Source organism: Schistocerca serialis, chromosome 9 (genome assembly GCF_023864345.2).
Source record: "Schistocerca serialis cubense isolate TAMUIC-IGC-003099 chromosome 9, iqSchSeri2.2, whole genome shotgun sequence".
NCBI classification, from domain to species: Eukaryota; Metazoa; Arthropoda; class Insecta; order Orthoptera; family Acrididae; genus Schistocerca; species Schistocerca serialis.
Window position 1 is genome coordinate 208,018,705 of NC_064646.1, and position 18,503 is coordinate 208,037,207.

The window sequence follows — 18,503 nt, forward strand, 5'->3', positions numbered from 1 at the left end:
AATATTCCTGCTCAAGACGCCATAGTTTCATGAAATTCCGATATGTGGGGGCGCCTTCAAAATGGTGCCTGTAACGGAGGTGCGTTCCAAGCAGAGATCTATCATTTAGTTCCTTTGACGAAAAACCAGAGCATGGAAGATACTCATAGGCGCTTACACAATATCTACGAAGGCCTGACAGTGAACAAAAGCACGGCGAGCCGTTGTGACAGGCGTCTGTCATCATCGCAAAAGAGATGGCGCAAATCTGTCCAATCCCCCGCGTGCCGACCGGCAGCACGCAGCTGCGCCTCCTGCAGTGTTGGAATGTGCGGACACTCTCATTTCATGTGATCGACGGATCACAATCAAACACTTCGCTACTTAGGTGGACGTCTCCGTTAGTAGTACTGACACACTCGTCCTCCAGTTGGCTTACTCTATGCCTAACAGACCATAAAGATCAACGAAGGGCCCCCGTGTGGAACTGATTGCGCATCGCGTGGCTGATCGGGACAATTTTTTGTGGAACAGAGTCACAGGCAATGAAATGGGGCTTTGTCACTTCAAACCAGAAGAAATGCGGTAATCCAAGGACTGGAACCACACCACCTGTCCTTCGAAGGAAATATTCAAAGCCGTAACCTCGGCTGATAAAGTCATGGTGACGGTCTTCTGAAGTGGTCGCTCTCTTTGATGTCCTCCCCCACGGTGCAACGATCAACTCTGAAGTGAAACTTCCTGACAGATTAAAACTGTGTGCCGGACCGAGACTAAAACTTGGAACCTTTGCCTTTCGCGGGCAAGTGCTCTACCATCTGAGCTAGCCAAGCACGACTCACGCCCCGTCCTCACAGCTCCATTCCGCCAGTACCTTTTCTCCTACCTTCCAGACTTCACAGAAGCTCTCCTGCGAACCTTGCAAAACTAGCACTCCTGGAAGAAAGGATATTGTGGATACATGGGTTAGCCACAGCCTGGGGGGATGTTTCCAGAATGAGTTTTTCATTCTGCAGCGGAGTTCTGGAAACATCCCCCAGGCTGTGGCTAAGCCATGTCTCCGCAATATCCTTTCTTCCAGGAGTGCCAGTTCTGCAAGGTTTCAGAACAGCTTCTGTGAAGTTTTGGAACTGGGAGACGAGGTACTGGCGGAATTGGAGCTGTAAGGACAGGTCGGTAGTCGTGCTAGTGTTGCTCAGTTGGCAGAGCCCTTGACCGTGAAAGGCAAATGTCCTGAGTTCGAGCCTCAGTCGTCCATACAGTTTAAATCTGCTAGGAAGTTTCGTATTAGCGCACACTCCACTGCAGAGTGTAAATCTCATTCTGGGAACTCCGAAGTGTATTGTGCTACCCTCGGAAACTAAAGACACCAGAATGCTCGTCGCCAGAAAAATTCAAACGAATTTCTTCTTCCCCATGTCAGCGGGAGGCCTCACTCAAATGTACGCAAGCAAGATAAGCTCACAGAATTCCATTGGACTGTTCTTCCTCACCGACTGTCACAGCCCGAGTCTTGCACCTTCTGACTATCATCTGTCTGGCCCAGTGAATGATGCACTCCGCGGGAAGCAGAACGTGGATGATGTGGGACTGTTTGGTGCAGCAAGACGCTGGTTCCTTTATCGACAAGTGAAATGGTACTCTTCTGGCATTAGGGCCTCCCCGTAAGGTGGCTCAAGGCCGTCGCGCTGAACGGAGATCATGTTGACAAATTGGGTTTGGTAGCCGAAAGAATGGGGAGTAATAATATGTTGCATCGGAATCCTGAATAAAATCAATCTCATTTCAGAAAAAAATGCATTGCGTTACTTATTGAACCTCCCTCGAAGAAATATAACGGATCAGTCAAGATGCAACGGGGCGTCTGACTGTTCGTGAAAGCTATAACTAACGCTTTCAGCCGTATGAACACAGTAGCTCTCATGGAAGACGTCAGTGTCCACAGATATCATGAGGAGTATAAGAAAAGACAATAGCTGTCACCAAGAATGTCGAAACAAACATCCTGGTTCACGTTCCTAGTATGCTGACAGAGAGTTCCCACGTCATGGTTCGAAAAACATCCCAAAGACATCGCAGAACCACTTCCTGTATGAACTACAAATTACACACTCTACAAGTAAACATCTTATTGGACTGTTCCTGCACTCGAACCTTGCAACATTTAAAAGAGGCCCAAACGCGATTTGTCGGACCACAATGAATGCCACGAATCAGCTAATGAAAACTCGTAGCTTTACGTGCTGCTGTGATCAATCTCCATGTGCAAGGTACCCGACAGTACGTGTCCAATGCACTCAGATCCCTTATGAACAGACCTGAAGTCGCTCACGACAGCAGTTTCTCTCATTGACCAGGCATGAAACTCGTATACGGTTCCAACCCGTTAGGGATTTCCACGACCAGTGTGCTCACTCCATGTTACGTGACTGTGGGTTTAAAATTCCTCGTAGAGTCCGTGTTTATTTACCAATAAATTGGGAAACTTCGTTCACGTTGTGGTCTTTGCCATGTTCGGGCACGATAGCTCTTTACTGGCATTGTGTCTAGTCTCTATGTCGACCTCGTCTGTTTCCATACAATGAACTGACGCCTTTTCAAAGCCACGATCTACGACAGGGGTAGAGAGTCACTTGAACGCCTGGTACTACAGTACTACATCCCCTATAGTGCTTAAGAGCAACTAGTGTGCTCATTTCAGGGTTGCCATATTTCGTTCAGTCAGCTTGTGAGCTCCACCGATTCACACTACAGTGTTCAATGTGAGTTAAATCGTAGTTGCCATCCCACATTATTCCAGCTAATACATGTTACGTGGAATTCACAGGCACACGTCTGAATCCACACGAAACTCATCATCACACAGCTATCTACTTGGAGTGAACTCACCTCTTCGGTCACGCTGTGAGCTGCCCAGCAGTACAGGAAGACTTGGCCTCCAGGCACCGGAAGGAAGGCCACGCACTGGAACACTGCGGCGAGCTCTGTCGTCTGAGAGGCAGAAAACGATGAGAATGGGTGTGGACTGTACGCAGGAGCGGCGAGGCAAGGAATAGATGTATAGTACAGATATAGTTGTACGTGTGTGTGTGTGTGTGTGTGTGTGTGTCCAACGTCTGCTCCTGAACTACGTGAGTCATTTAAACCAAACTTGGAACACATATCATTTACTATCAGGCAACAATCGCTGTGGGGATAAGAACCGTCTATCTAATGTGTTCAGGAGATATGTTGTCATAAACAGGGAGAATATTGAAAAAATGTCGAATCTTTTCTGACGGAGAAATGTCTTACTCGTACTTCTGTGCTACTAACTGTATTCGCAATCATTTTCGCGGACAGTATCCAGGTATTCCGCTAAATGCATCTGCTAAGTATATCATGGTATCACATCTAGTTTTAGGAGACGACGTCATAAACACATAAATGCGTGAGGAGCTGCCACATTGTGTACGACATTTCAACTTATTACTTCTGTTCTGTTAACGCTCTCTCAACAGATTTTGCAGACAGTATCCACGTATGGCGCTGAACGCGCCTACAAAATTGTGTTGTTGTATATATATAGATCAGGAGGTATGACGTCATAAGCCCTTAGATGCATGAAGAATTTATGTATGATGCATGAATTTTCAATACATTTACTCTTTACTAATGAGACTCTCATACAGCCGAGTCAGTTTTTAGGTAATTCCTAACGCGTGGAAGAGCTATGACAGAATTCAACTCCGAAGTGCTAACAGCTGTAGGACAAAATATTAGCCATCTATACAGCTACGAAGAGGTGTTGAAATAGAGAGGTTTACAAAACCGCGTTGTGGACACGTGAGGCAGAAATTGTCGCGATCATGCTTCTTATTTAGGTTACTGCATTACGCATATTTCTTTATACGACTATGAAAGGTGGCTACACTGAGCCACTGCGCCAGAGATTGCGCCAAAGAGTATTATTAAGCCGCCTCCACAGTGCCTGTTAAGAACTCGTAGAAGTCAGTGCTTGGAGAGAGCTCGTAGTAGTCAGTGCCTGTCGAGGACTCGGGGTAGTCTGTGCTGAGATGTTGTAGCAGAGAGTGTTTGTTGAGATGTGCTATTAGGCAGTGCTTGCTGAGATGTGATATTGGAGAGTTCTGGTTGAGATATAATGTAAGGATTAGAATGATTTTCATCAATATAAATGAGGTAATTAACTCAGTTTGTTTTTATTTTAGTGTCCTAAATAATGCGTCATTACAGGTTCAGTCAACAAAGCATCTGGCGTGTGTTCTTGTATTAGAGTGTAATTCTACTTTCCTTGAGCAATTACAGTATTTGTAATTTTCTTTTATCACGTCAGTAAAGTTGGTATAAAAAAATTCTTGTCTTGTTGAAGAAGAACCGTGCCAGATGTCCGTTGAGTCATACTTCCACATACAGAACAGTTATGCTTTGGTTTCGTAGGTTTTATAGTTGCTGGGGACTTAATTAATTAATTGTGTTAACGAAAAATTCCATTTCATTCTTGTTGTTGTTCTTTGCAGTCAGATAGCGTAAAAATACTGGTCAGGGCCAACCGTTTACGAAACAGCGTAATCGGACATACAGCTACTAAAAACTAAAAAATATTTTCAATAATATTTAATTAAGCCCCCATGCAACTATTTCATAATTTCAAAGGTGCTTTCATAAATGTGTGGAAGTGACTTTCTTTCGGAATTTCATTACAAATAGAGCTCATATTTGTTTCCGTTTTTTATAGAAAATTGGCAGAATGAATACTTAGACAACGTCAGCAATCAGACAGTATAAAAGTAAAAGAAAATGAAGATCCACGACTTTCAAAATTAACTTAATTTGTCCGTAACGGGGCAACGTGTCGACAGGTGAATATATTTTTCCATTTCATTTGGTACGGAATACTGCAAACAAATGACAGTTACACAAACTGTGATACTACAAATACATAGTGGCAGCTACCACATGAACTGGTTAAAATAAGTTTTGTGACCTCTATATATCTGTGAAAGTGCAAGGACGTTGAGTGAGGGTTGGTTGATTGCTTGATTTGGGGGAGGAGACAAAACAGTGAGGTCATCTGTCCCATCACATAAGGTAAGTATGGGGTAGGAAATCGGCAGTGCCCTTTCAAAGGAACCGTCCCGGCAATTGCCTGGAGCAAATTAGGGAGATCATGACAAACGTAACTCTGGATGGCGGGACGGGGGTATGAACTGTCGTCCTCCTGAACGGGACTCCAGTGTGCTAACTGTTGCGCCACATTGCTTGGTGTCGATTGAAGGAAGGTCAGGATGCTAGAGAAGAAGCCTAAAGGAAAAACAGATAACTTTACTGCTTTATAAACATAAAATAAAACCCAAACTAATGGCCGTCTGACCGAAAGGCTCCATCTCAGCACATCTATGAATTAAATATCTTCTTCTGGGGAGAATTCAGTATCATGTTGCTCCACCTCTTGGTTTTTAGCAAGCAGAAGCCCTCCTTGGCCTTGTGCCTACAAGGTGATAGAGAAATTGGTGTTCGAGCTTGTCACATCATATGGTCATCGATCACCTGAGGTGCGTTCCTGCCACGATACAAAAGTCTCTAATGGTCCCAGGCATTCTCATCTTGCTCGATATAAGCAGTTAAAGCAGACCATTCTAGTCGGTTTACTTGAGTAAGCTCTTCATAGGGATGTGGGCCATTCCTTCATAGAGATGTGGGCCAGCAGTTGTAGGAAGTGTTGGGGAGTGAATACCTGGTCACCAGCACTGTGAACCCTAGTGCAGGGTTGGCTCAGGTGACTGTCAGCGTAGGGAAGTTATGTAGAAATTTTACGAACGAGGATCAGGTAGTAATAGTGGGTGGAGCAGGGAACAGTCTTTAGAGGGTCGGGGAATATGATGTAGGTGGTGACCTGGTAAAAGTAGCCACTCAAACTGGTAGCTCTAATGTACATTTCGCGCAACTGTTTCAGCGTCATGATCGGCCTAAATCTACATCTACATGCATACTCCGCAATCCACCATACGGTGCGTCGCGGAGGGTACCTCATATCACAACTAGCATCTTCTCTCCCTGTTCCACTCCCAAACAGAACGAGGGAAAAATGACTGGCTATATGCCTCTGTACGAGCCCTAATCTCTCTTATCTTATCTTTGTACTCTTTCCGTAAAATATAAGTTGGCGGCAGTAAAATTGTACTACAGTCAGCCTCAAATGCTGGTTCTCTAAATTTCCTCAGTAGCGATTCACGAAAAGAATGCCTCCTTTCCTCGAGAGACTCCCACCCGAGTTCCTGAAGCCTTTCGGTAACACTCGCGTGATGATCAAACCTACCAGTAACAAATCTAGCAGCCCGCCTCTGAATTGCTTCTATGTCCTCCCTCAATTAGACCTGATAGGGATCCCAAACGCTCGAGCAGTACTCAAGAATGGGTCGTATTAGTGTTTTATAAGCGATCTCCTTTAAAGAAGAACCACATCTTCCCAAAATTCTACCAATGAACCGAAGACGACTATCTGCCTTCCCCACAACTGCCATTACATGCCTGTCCCACTTCATATCGCTCTGCAATGTTACTCCCAAATATTTAATCGACGTGACTGGCGGGTTCCTTTACCAGGATACATATTAATTGTTTCTTAAGGAGTTTCTTGTGAGGGGGGTGGAGGGGGGGAGTGGCTATGGGCGTAAAAACACTATTTCATTTGAGTCCATAGAAGTATCATGCCACTGCACTGAACAGATATTTGAATGTTGTGCAGGGTCAGCTGAATTTTCTGAAACTAAACTTTTAATTTTTGTTGTTTATAGAACTTTGACTTTAGAGCATTTTTGTTCAAGCTTGAGAGGGTTCTTAATTCACTTTGTAGGAAGTACCAAAAATTAGTTATATGTGGCGACTTCAATATAAATTTTGTATATGATTGTGCAAGAAATAGGATGTTGTTAGGTTTACTAAATTCATATGTTCTGATGCAGACAGTATTTTTTCCAGCTAGGGTTCAGGGGACAGTAGCGCAGCCATAGACAATATTTTTATTCATTCTTCATTACTAGTTGGTATTCAGTTAGTAAAAGGGTGAGTGACCTTTCAGACCATAATGCACACATTTTAACAGTAAAAGGCTATTGTACTCAAACTAATGTCACATATGATTACAAACTACAAAGAAAAGTGAATCCAACAGCGATTGAGAGTTTTTTAAACCTTGTCAAGGAGCAAGAGTGGCAGGATGTTTATAGTGCCAATAACATAGATGACAAATATAATGCTTTCCTCAAAACATTTCTCATGCTCTTTGAGAGTTGCTTCCCATTAGAACGTTGTAAATGGGGTACTAGCAGTAATAGGCATGCTGGGTGGCTTACTGGTGGGATAAGGATATCATGTAGAACAAAGCGGGAATTACACAAAAATGTTAGAAGCAGTCACAATCAATCTGCTGTAGCCCATAACAAACCGTATTGTAAGGTGCTTAAAAATGTTATTAGGAGGGCAAAGTGTTTGTGGTATGCAAATAGAATAGCTAATTCACAAGATAAAATTAAAACATATGGCCAGTTGTGAGGGAAGTGTCTGGCCAGCAGCACAAGATCGATGACATAAAGTCAGTTGGTAGTAAAAATATTTCTGTTACTGATAAATCAGATATAAGTACAGTAATTGATAATCACTTTCTGAGCAATTGCTGGTGAATTAAATAAAAATTCAGTTTCTACAGGGTATTATATAACTTCCTTGGCAACTGCCTATCTGAGATTGAAGTCTGAAATACTCCCCTGTGATACTGACAAGGGGGAGATTGAGTCTATAACTAAATCACTGAAGACTAAGGACTCTCATGGATATGATGGAGTGCCTAGCAGAAAATTAAAGTACTATGTTGCATATGTTAGCCCCGTATTTAGCCATATTTGTAATGTTTCCTTTAGTACTCAGTAGTAGAGCCGCTTTATAGAAAAGGAGAAAGGGATAATGTAGACAATTTTAGACCTATTTCTATGCCCTCAGTGTTTCCTAAAGTTATTGAAAAGGCTGTGAATGTAAGGATATTTTATCATTTTATATCCCACGATTTCCTATCAAATGTACTGTTTGGCTTCAAAAGTGGTTTGTATAACTGTAAATGCTACATTCTCTTTTCTCTGTGAAGTACTGGATGGATTGAACAAAAAGTGTCGAGCGCTAGGCGTATTTTTTATTTAAGTTCAGTGTTCGATAATGTTGGTCACAAAATAAGGCTGCAGAAGTTGGACCATTACAGAATACAGGGATTAGCTCACAATTGGTTCACCTCTTACTTTAGCAACAGACAGCAAATGATCATTATTCACAATGTTGAGAATGGCTGTGATGTGGGGTCTGAGTAGGATTTGGTCAAGTGGGGGATGCTCCAGGGATCAGTGTTGGGGCCACTCTTGTTCCTTATTTATATAAATGATATACCCTCTGGTACTGTTGGTAAGTCTAAAATATATCTGTTTGCTGATGACACTTGCTTGATAGTAAAGGATATTGTGTGCAACAATGGCTCGGTTTCATGACCTAAGATCAAGGCTTCTAGAAAATAAAGTAACATTAAATCACAGTAAGACTCAATTTTTAGAGTTTCTAACACACAGTTCTACAAAACCTGACTTTTTAATTCCATAGACTGGGCAAATGATTAGTGAAACTGAACAGTTCTAATTTCTATTTGTTCAGATAGTAAACTGTCGTGGAAACCCTACATTCATGGTCTTGTTCAAAGACTTAATGCTGTCATTTTTACTATTCGAAAGGTATCTGACATGAGTGGTCATTCGACACGAAAATTAATCTACTTTGGTTTTTCATTCACTTATCTCGTATGGTATTATAGTTTAGGGTAACTTTTCCCATTCTAAAAGGATATTTTTGGCTCAGAAACGGGTGGTTCAGGCAATAAATGGTGTAACTTCACGAACCTCTTTCCGACACCTGTTCACGAATGTGGGTATTTTGACATTGGCCTGTCAACGTATATATATTTCTTACTGTCTTTTCTTGCTAACAGTATTAGCTTATTCCCAAGAATAAGCAACTTTCACTCAGTTAATACCCGGAAGAAATAAGACCCGCATTTGAATCGGACTTCCTTAAATCTTGTGCAGAAAGGTGTGCAGTATACTGCTGCATCCATTTTCAGTAAGCTACCACTAGAATTCAGAAGTCTTAGCAGCAATCCACAAGCTTTCAAATCGAAACTGAAGAGTTTCCTTAAGGTAACTCCTTCTTTTCTGTCGAGTAGTTCCTTGAAAAATTAAGCTGATTCTTGTTGTATAACTGATTGCATTTACTTAAAGTTATGGATTGACATTTTTCACATCAGAATTATATTATTTTTATCTGTTATTACTTTTATGTTGTAATTTAATGTATTGACACGTTCCATGACCTTGGAGATTTGCTTCTCAATTTTGTCCTACGGAACTTGACGTGTGAATAAATCAAATAAATAAAATACACGTTATGTAAACGTTTATAATATGTTTTCACGTTTCTACACACGATTAACTCGAGACGCACACAGTTGGGACAGACAGATTCTGTACAGATAGGTGAATAAGACAGTGATGAGCTTAGACGTCCAGTCTGTTTAAATCCTTTATCAGCAGCAGCATTACTTGTGCTGCGTGATTTCCTGTTAGATCAACAAACTGCTTATATTACTGCATTTATCTCACCGAGATATGTTTTTGTGACGTCAAAAGTGGCCAAGCTCTATTACAAAACAAATTTGATACCTATATCTGGATTATTGATGAATGTGCAAGAAAGTATTGCTGTTGGTTTTATGAGCCCATGACCACCTTTCCGTTTTTGTGGAGACATATTACAAATATCTGAATGTCCATCCTTGTAATATATCCTTACAAGGACTTCGCCTGTTCTGTAGACAGGAAAGTTAAATCACCTGCAGCTGTATCTTTCCATTTACTGTATTTACCCAACCAGTTTCGGTGTCCCATTACACCATCTTCAGAGGTCTGTGTAAAAAACAACAATGATAACATATTCAGGTTAACAAAAATACTGTTAAAAGGTTGGTGTAAACATTCAGAGGTCAACAATGTATCCAAGGGAATATATTAAATACAGATTTGACCTCATATATATATATATATATATATATATATATATATATATATATATATATATATATGTAAGTTCAAATCTGAATTGAAATGAAAAAAATGAAAATGTTAGGAGCCTGAGATTGCCTATTTAGCTTGTAACAATGTCCTGGGGAAACTAAGTTCGATTCGTGGGACATACTGTCATTACGATAACGATACTGATGTACCACATTGCATCATTCATTATGAATTCCATCACATGTTAATGGTATTCGGTTGATTAAATTTCATTACTTGAAGATAACTTCCAAACTTTGTTGGTACTTATGTTGTTAGGTCAGCACCTTACGCTGTGTCTGGAATCTATTTTCATAGGTAGTGAGATCTTTAATTAGGGGTAGCATAGGCATTTGAAAGAAAAGTCACAAGTCACCACGGTGGATATGAACTGGAAGGCAGGTAGGTATGGGCCTTTACCATGCCACCAACTCACATGCGACCGTTTCATGGACGTACTGTGAGTTCCGCAAACTGTAGAAAATTGCCGCCGAAACTATTGTTGGTAGGGTTCGTCAAAGGACGTTATTTTGTTTCTTCCATCTGTGAGAACGACATATGAGCTTTGTGCATCACAGACGAAAGACCTGACAATAAAATCGCTAATCATAGACTTCCGAACATGCAGCTGTCGGGAAAGCTCTGACAGTAGTCCTCCATTTTTGGATTTCTAAAGTCATAAACCACTGGAATAAACTCAGTTCTTCTCTCTGAGGCTGTTAGCTGATGATGCTATGGTGAGCGGGAAGGTATCGTTGTTGAGGGACTGTAGGAGGATACAAGATGACTCAGATAAAATTTCTAGTTAATATGATGAGTGGCAGCTTGCTCTAAATGTAGAAAATATACGTTGATGCAGATGAGTAAGAAAAACACAACCGTAATACTCGAATGTAACATTGGTAGTGTGCTGTTTCTCACTGTAGCGTGGATTAAATATCTAGACGTAATGTTACAGATGATATGAAATGGAACGAGCACTTACGGACGATGGTAGGAATGGTGAATAGTGGACTTCGGTTTATCGGGAGAATTTTAGGAAAGTGTGGTTTATTTGCATGAGAGACCTCTTATAAAAGACTAGTTTATGACCCGCTCTTGAGTATGGCTCAAGTGTGTGGGATCCCTACCAGATCGGATTAAAGGATGATATCGAATCAATTCAAAGGTGTGCTGCTAGATTTGTTACTAAGGGCTTCTATCAGTACGGAAAATATTGCGGCGACGCTTCCCTGAACTCAAATGGGATTCCTTAGAATGAAGATTATATTCTTTCAATAGTTTGAGAGCCGATATTTGAGGCTGATTACAGATCAGTTGTACTGCTGCCAAAGTACATTCCGCATAAGGACCGCGAAGATAGCTTATGGGAAATTAGGGCTGGTACGGAGGCATATAGACTATCGTTTTTCCCTTACAACATTTGCGAGTGGAATAGGAAATATGATGACTAATAGGACTATGGCTTGCATAGTATGTATGTAGACGTACATGAATATATTTACATTCGTGTGTTGATGACAGCTAATGCTGTTCTTCACTTCTCAACCTTCATAGTTTACAGTCTTCCCTGTTCCCTCGATTCCCGATTCATAGGTCCTATAGGTCCTCTGTATCTGTCAACCATCTTCTGGGGCAGGCAGTACACTGAACTCGCATTCGGGAGGAACGTTGTTCAAACCCGTACGGCTTTTCAGTTTTATGTTTCCCGTTATTGCCCTACTTCGTTTAAGGTAAATACCGGAAGTGTTCCTTTGAAAGGGCACGGCTGACTTCCTTCCCCATTCTTCCTTAATCCGAGCTTTGGCTCCGATTCTAATTGTCTAATGGCCGATGGGATGCTGCTGAACGCTGATCTCCCTTCCTTTCTGTTCTAGGCTACCATATTCTAGCTCATGTGCCAGTCGGCAATGAGCACCACGGGCAGAGGTAGTAAGCACGCGTACCCAAACAGCCATTCGTTCTACAGGGTGTCTCAAACCATTCGGGTCAAATTGAAACAAATGTAGTGGATTGAAATTGAGATAGGGAGCCAATTGTTGGAAATGACTATTTTTTGTGCTACGGACATACACAGCGTACACTGCACAACAACAAAAGTCAAAGTAACTGCTCAAAGCGACGACCGTCAATCTAAATGCATGTTTGCAAAGGATCATGCAGTTCTGTCCCAGTCTGTCAAGGATCCCGAATGTCTGTTGTACACTGGAACAGACAGTAGGTGATAAACAGCGTATACCCCTGATCAAACAGCTCCTGTTTGCTGTCTCCCCGTTTCACTAGTCCACGTTATAAGATGGGCTACCATAGTTATTGGTGACTGTACCCCTCGTTGTTCATGAAAGGGAGTTATTTCAACACGATGGTGCAGCATCCCATATCGATATTAATGTCAGCAAGCACCTGAACAGCATGTACCCTCATTGTTGGATTGGAAGGGGAGATCCTGTCTCATGGCCAGTGCGATCACCGTTTCTCACATCTCTGTATTTGTTCTTCTGGGTTTAAGTCAAGACGTTGGTCTATGAAACGAATAAAGGCCTGCTTGCTAGGGTCGGAGTTGCTTGTCTGCTGGTACAACAGACACCGGAGATATTGCGGAGAGTGTGGGAAAACTGCATTCGCCGTTGTCTTGCGTGCACCGAGGCTGGCGTTCGCCACTTTAGAAATTACAGTGAGCTACGCTGTTGTTACGTGGTGTACGATGTATATGTCAACACAATAAATATTCATTTCCGAATTTGGCTGCCTATCTGAATATAATCGGTTGCAGACCCCCTATGATATGTTTCAATTTGCCCCAAAAGATTTGAGACACCTCGTACACGGACATACCATAGCAGTTTGTTCCTTCTAATACCGTCTTCGTGCTCCATTCGATATCCATAACTTTTCTGTTTTCTTCGTTACTGAATTGTTCCAATCTTGGTGACCTAATCGTGGTGACTCCAGCAATTCGTTCCAGTAATCAGTTTTCCATGGATAATAAGTGTAGTGTTTATCCTCTTATTTATCAGATTTCTTGCCCACGTGGCTTCCATCATTGTTTATTATATAATCTTATTAATTTTGTCGGTACTCTTGTATCTCCAAATGATGCAGGTTACACTGTCCAGTAATGCATCCCTTGTCCAATCTTATTTTTAATATCTCGTACACCGTTTCCATTGTCAGGTGTAATCATAAGTAGAGAAAACAATAATATTTACGATAGCGTTTATTTTTAAACACGTCATGTTCTAGGAACAACTTCCATAGCACATAGACCGCGTCGTCACATGCCTTTCGTGCCAAATTTCTTTCCTATGTCTGTTGCTTTGACAGCATATCACAATGAAGTGAAGTAATGAAATTTGCATTTCTTTTAACTGAGGAGGTAAAGAACGTGGGGCAACTAAATACGAAACATAAGATTTGTTACGACTGATACAGCCTTATGATGGATGTCTTTTCGGACGAAGTTGAATTTGATATGAGCATGTATATCGTCACTATTTTATTCACGGGTTAAACATAAAAACCGTGCATGACACATAGATACTACTTATTTAGCTTTTTACTGAAGCTCCAGTGTTTGGTACCACTTTATGAGACCATAAGCTTTTAATCTAAAGTCTTTCAGTGAGCTTATGTGCATAGATTTTGTTCTCCTCATCGGGGAGAATCGTTGGTCACACAAATATGTAGGTCCAGACATCGTCATAATCGAATCTGCAAACTTCTGACGTCGTGAAAATTTATGTTGAATAACATTTTTATACGAGTCTACAAGAATTATTTTATTATGAATCTTATCATACAACTGCCTGTCATACTGAATATCTATACGTTCTACACGTAGCTAGTCAACCTGCACTGACGTGTAGTAAATTGATAATGGTGTGTTTGACCTTGTCTTTGAAGTCCCTAATCCAACATTCAGCCTGTTTCTAATCAACTTTAAACGAGCTACTCCTCACTTCAGGCACTGTGATATTAAGTAGACATTCTTGCGATCGAAACTACCCCATACCTAACATATTGTCATTCCTCTGAAGACAGCGCACAGTCCGCAGCTCCCCTGCGGTAAATGACAACGTCTGACAGCCACATTTTACCGAGAGCCCTCTTTACTCAGGCTGCGAGTGGGAGTAAAAACTGCTACTGTCATTCCAATGGGGCAACATTTACTTCTTTAACACCTTTCATACAAATTTTAAACATCAGTGAAGCCAGTGAACAGCCTTGTCAAACCCCTTTCCTAATCTGTAATTTTTCTAATAACAAATTCCGCACTTTCACATACCTGGTGCATCCACTGTGACTGTAGGGCACTGAGATACCAACGCTTCTCGTCATCAGCCACAATTTATTTACCGCCGCTGTGTTACAGGCCTTCGCTAGGTCAGCGAATGTTAAATGCGCTGTTCGACCTCTTAAACACACCTTTTTGTTACTCGTTAAAGTATACACATAAGGTCAAGAAAATACCGACCGACCTTGAACCCATTTTGCTATGATTTTCTGAATGTTCTTCAATTCTGTTTATTAACACTAGTGCGTAGAACCCTGCCACAGAATTAATTACACTTGTATATTCATAACTCTAAAATCCTTACTGAATTCTTTCTTAAACACTTGTATAGCTACCGTCTTCTATTTAAGACGCGGATTTTAACCATTTAAGAATTTTGTATATATAATTGCAAGGAATTCCCCTAAAATATTCGTTGCTACCTTTAGCAGTTCATTGTTCCCATTTCTAGCCGAGAAAATTTTTTTACCTCTCAGTCCGTTAACACTTATCGTTACCTACTCTGGTGTTATCATTTCTTCTTTGTCTTGTTAGGTTTCAACTTGTGTGTTCTCCTTGGATGTCAGCAGCATTCTGAGAGAAAAGATTCTGGTAATAATTTCTTTATCCTGGAACCTAATTAGACCTGCTCTAACGGTCTCCTTATTGTGAGCCATAAGATTTTTAATGCATTTCCAAGCTTTATTCGCTCATAAACTCCCTATACAATTATCTACCTCTACAAAAATACCTTCCCAGTATTTATTATTGCTGTATTCGACTCGCTGTTGACCTATCTTTCTCTTGCTACATACACTTCTTTGTCGGTTTCTTGAGCATTGCACATATCATGGGTGTTCTCGTTCTGTAATCAGATTTGATATAGAAAAACATATATTTTCAAATCACGAAAGCACACAATGAAGAAAACAGGACTCAAAAGCAGCGAAAATAATTGAACAAGTTCTATTTCAACACCTAATAAACTGAAAGTAGAAGCAGTTGTGGTGAGAATATGAAATAAGGAAGTACTGACAGTAATGCGTCGAATATGTCATTCTTAAATAAAACTGTCACTCATTCTATAAAAATCAAACGAACCAAAAATATTACCCACTAAAATTAGCACCCAGATTCATAATCTGAAAACATCTTCGGTCCTGGGTTCGAATCCCGCCGCTGCTTAAATTTTGATTAATAATCAACATTGGCGGCTGAAGATTTCTGGCATAAGAAGTCACCCCTCATTCTGTCAAAGATGGTGGAGGAGCGGACAGAGGTTCAGTGCCCTCACTTGTACTATGGGTGGGAAACTGACCCTAAAGGCGAAAGAGTCAGCAATGATCAACGACATGACGATGCAGAAGGCAATGGAAACCTCGGCATTAAAGACACGTAACGTGTATCCACAGGACAAGTGACCTGTAATTGAAGCAGTATCATGATGATCTCTCCATTGACAAAAGATTCCGGAATAGTCCCCCATTCGGATGTCCAGGAGGGGACTGCCAAGGGGGAGGTTACAGGTTACCACGAGAAAAAGATTGAATAATCAACGAAAGGATAACGTTCTACGAGTCGGGGCGTGGAATGTCAGAAAATTGGACGTAATGGGAAACTAGAAAATCTGAAAAGGAAAATGCAAAGGCTCAGTCTAGATATAACAGGGGTCAGTGAAGTGAAGGTGAAAGAAGACAAGGATTTGTGGTCAGATGAGTGTAGGGTTATATAAACAGCAGCAGAAAATGGTACAACGGGAGTAGCATTCGTTATGAATAGGAAGGTAGGGCACAGAGAGTGTTACTGTCAACAAGTAAATAATAGGCTTGTTCTCATCAGAATCGGCAGCAAAACCGAAACCGAAAACGATAGTTCAAGTATACATGCCGACGTCGCAAGCTGAAGATGAAGAGATAGAGAAAGTGTATGACGATATTGAAAGGTTAATACCGTATGTAAAGGCTTATAAAAATCTAATAGTCATGGGAGACTGGAATGGAGTTGTAGTGGAAAGAGTAGAAGGAAAGGTTACAGGAGAATATGTGCTTGGGACAAGGAATGAGAGAGGAGAAAGATCAATCGAGTTCTGTAACAAGTTTCAGCTAGTAATGGCGAATACTGTGTTCAAGAGAAGGAGGTATACTTGGAAAAGGCCGACTGATACGGAAAGATTTCTATTAGATTACATCTTGATCGGACAGAGATTCCGAAATCAGAATCTGGATTCTAAGGCGTCCCAGGGGCAGATATAGACTCAGATCACAGTATAGTAGTGATGAAGAGTAGGATGATGTTTAAGAGTCAGGAAGAGTCAATACGCAAACAAGTGGGATACGGAAGTACTAAGGAATGACGAGATACGCTTGAAGTTGTCTAAAGCTATAGATACAGCAATAAGAAATAGCGCAGTAGGCGCTACTGTTGAAGAGGAATTAGGCCACTACAAAAGTTTGGAAAGGAAACATAGGTACAAAGAAGGTAACTGCGAAGAAACCATGGGTAACAGAAGAAATACTTCAATTAATCGATGAAAGGAGGAAGCACAAAAATGTTCCGGAAAACTCATGAATACAGAAATACAAGTCGCCGAGAAATGAAATAAATAGGACGTGCAGGGAAGCTAAGATGAAATGGGTGCAGGAAAAATGTGAAGACATCGAAAAAGAAATGATTGCTGAAATGACAGACTCAGCATACAGGGAAGTCAAAACAGCTTTCGGTGACATTAAATGCAAGGATGATAACATTAAGAGTGGAACGGGAATTCCACTGTTAAATGCAAAGGAGAGAGCTGACAGATGGAGAGAATACACTGAAATCCTCTATGAGGGGGAGTGTTTGCCTGATCTGATAGAAGAAGAAACAGGAGTCGATTCAGAAGAGATAGGGGATCCTGAGCTAGAAACAGAATTTAAAAGAGTTTTGGAGGACTTGATAAAATAAGGCAGAAGGGATAGATAACATTCCATCAGAATTTATGAAATCATTGGGGGAAGTGGCAACAAAACGACTATTCACGTTGGTGTGTAGAATGTATGAGTCTGACGACATACCATCTCACTATCGGAAAAGCGTCATCCACATAACTCCGAAGACGGGAAGAGCCGACAAGTGCGAGAATTATCGCACAGTCAGCTTCACCGCTCATGCATCCAAGTTCGTTACAAGAATAATATACAGGAGAATGGAAAGGAAAATTAAGGATGCGCTAGATGACGATCAGTTTGGCTTCAGGAAAGGTAAAGGCACGAGAGAGGCTATTCTGACGTTTCGGTTAATAATAGAAGAAAGACTAAAGAAAAGACACGCTCATACGATTTGTTGACCTGGAAAAAGCGTTCGACAATGTAAAATGGTGCAACATGTTCGAAATTCTGAAGAAAGTTGGCGTAAACTATAGGGAGAGACGGGTCATATGCAATATGAACAACAGCATAGAGGGAATAACATGACTAGATGACAATGAACGAAGTGCTCATATTAAAAAGGGTGTAGGGCGTAGACTTTCGCCCCTACTGTACATCGAGGAAGCAATGATGGAAATAAAAGAAAGGTTCAGAAGTGGAATTAAACGTACGGTGAGATTATATCATTGATACGACTTGCTGATGACATTGCTATCCTGAGTGAAAGTGAAGAACATTTTCTCGATGTGCTGAACGGAATGGACAGTATAATGAGTATAGAGTACGGACTGAGAGTAAATCAAAGAAAGACCAAGATAATGAGAAATAGTAGAAGTTAGAAGAACGACATACATAACATCAGTATTGCTGGTCACGAAGCAGGTGAAGTTAAGGAATTCTGCTACCTAGGCAGTAAAATAATCAGTGACCGACGGAGCAAGGAGGACGTCGGAAGCAGAATACCAATGGCAAAAAGGGCATTCCTGCCGAAGAGAAGTCTACTAATATCAAATATCGGCCTTAACTTGAGGAAGAAACTTGGAGTACAGCAATGTATGGTAGTGAAACATGGACTGTGGGAAAACCGGAACGGAAGAGAATCGAAGAATTTGAGATGTGGTGCTACAGATGAATGTTAAAAATTAGGTGGACTGATAAAGTAAGGAATGAGGAGGATCTGAGCAGAATCAGAGAGGAAAGGAATAT

General features: G+C 41.2%; 1 protein-coding gene across 1 annotated transcript in view; it reads right to left on the reverse strand.

The window, feature by feature from the left end:
- Positions 1 to 18,503, reverse strand: part of LOC126419479 (odorant receptor 2a-like) — a 47,288-nt gene that overhangs the window by 8,087 nt on the left and 20,698 nt on the right. The window contains exon 3 of the mRNA XM_050086668.1: positions 2,869 to 2,970. Coding sequence (XP_049942625.1) covers positions 2,869 to 2,970 — 102 coding nt within the window. The remainder of the gene's footprint in view (positions 1 to 2,868; positions 2,971 to 18,503) is intronic.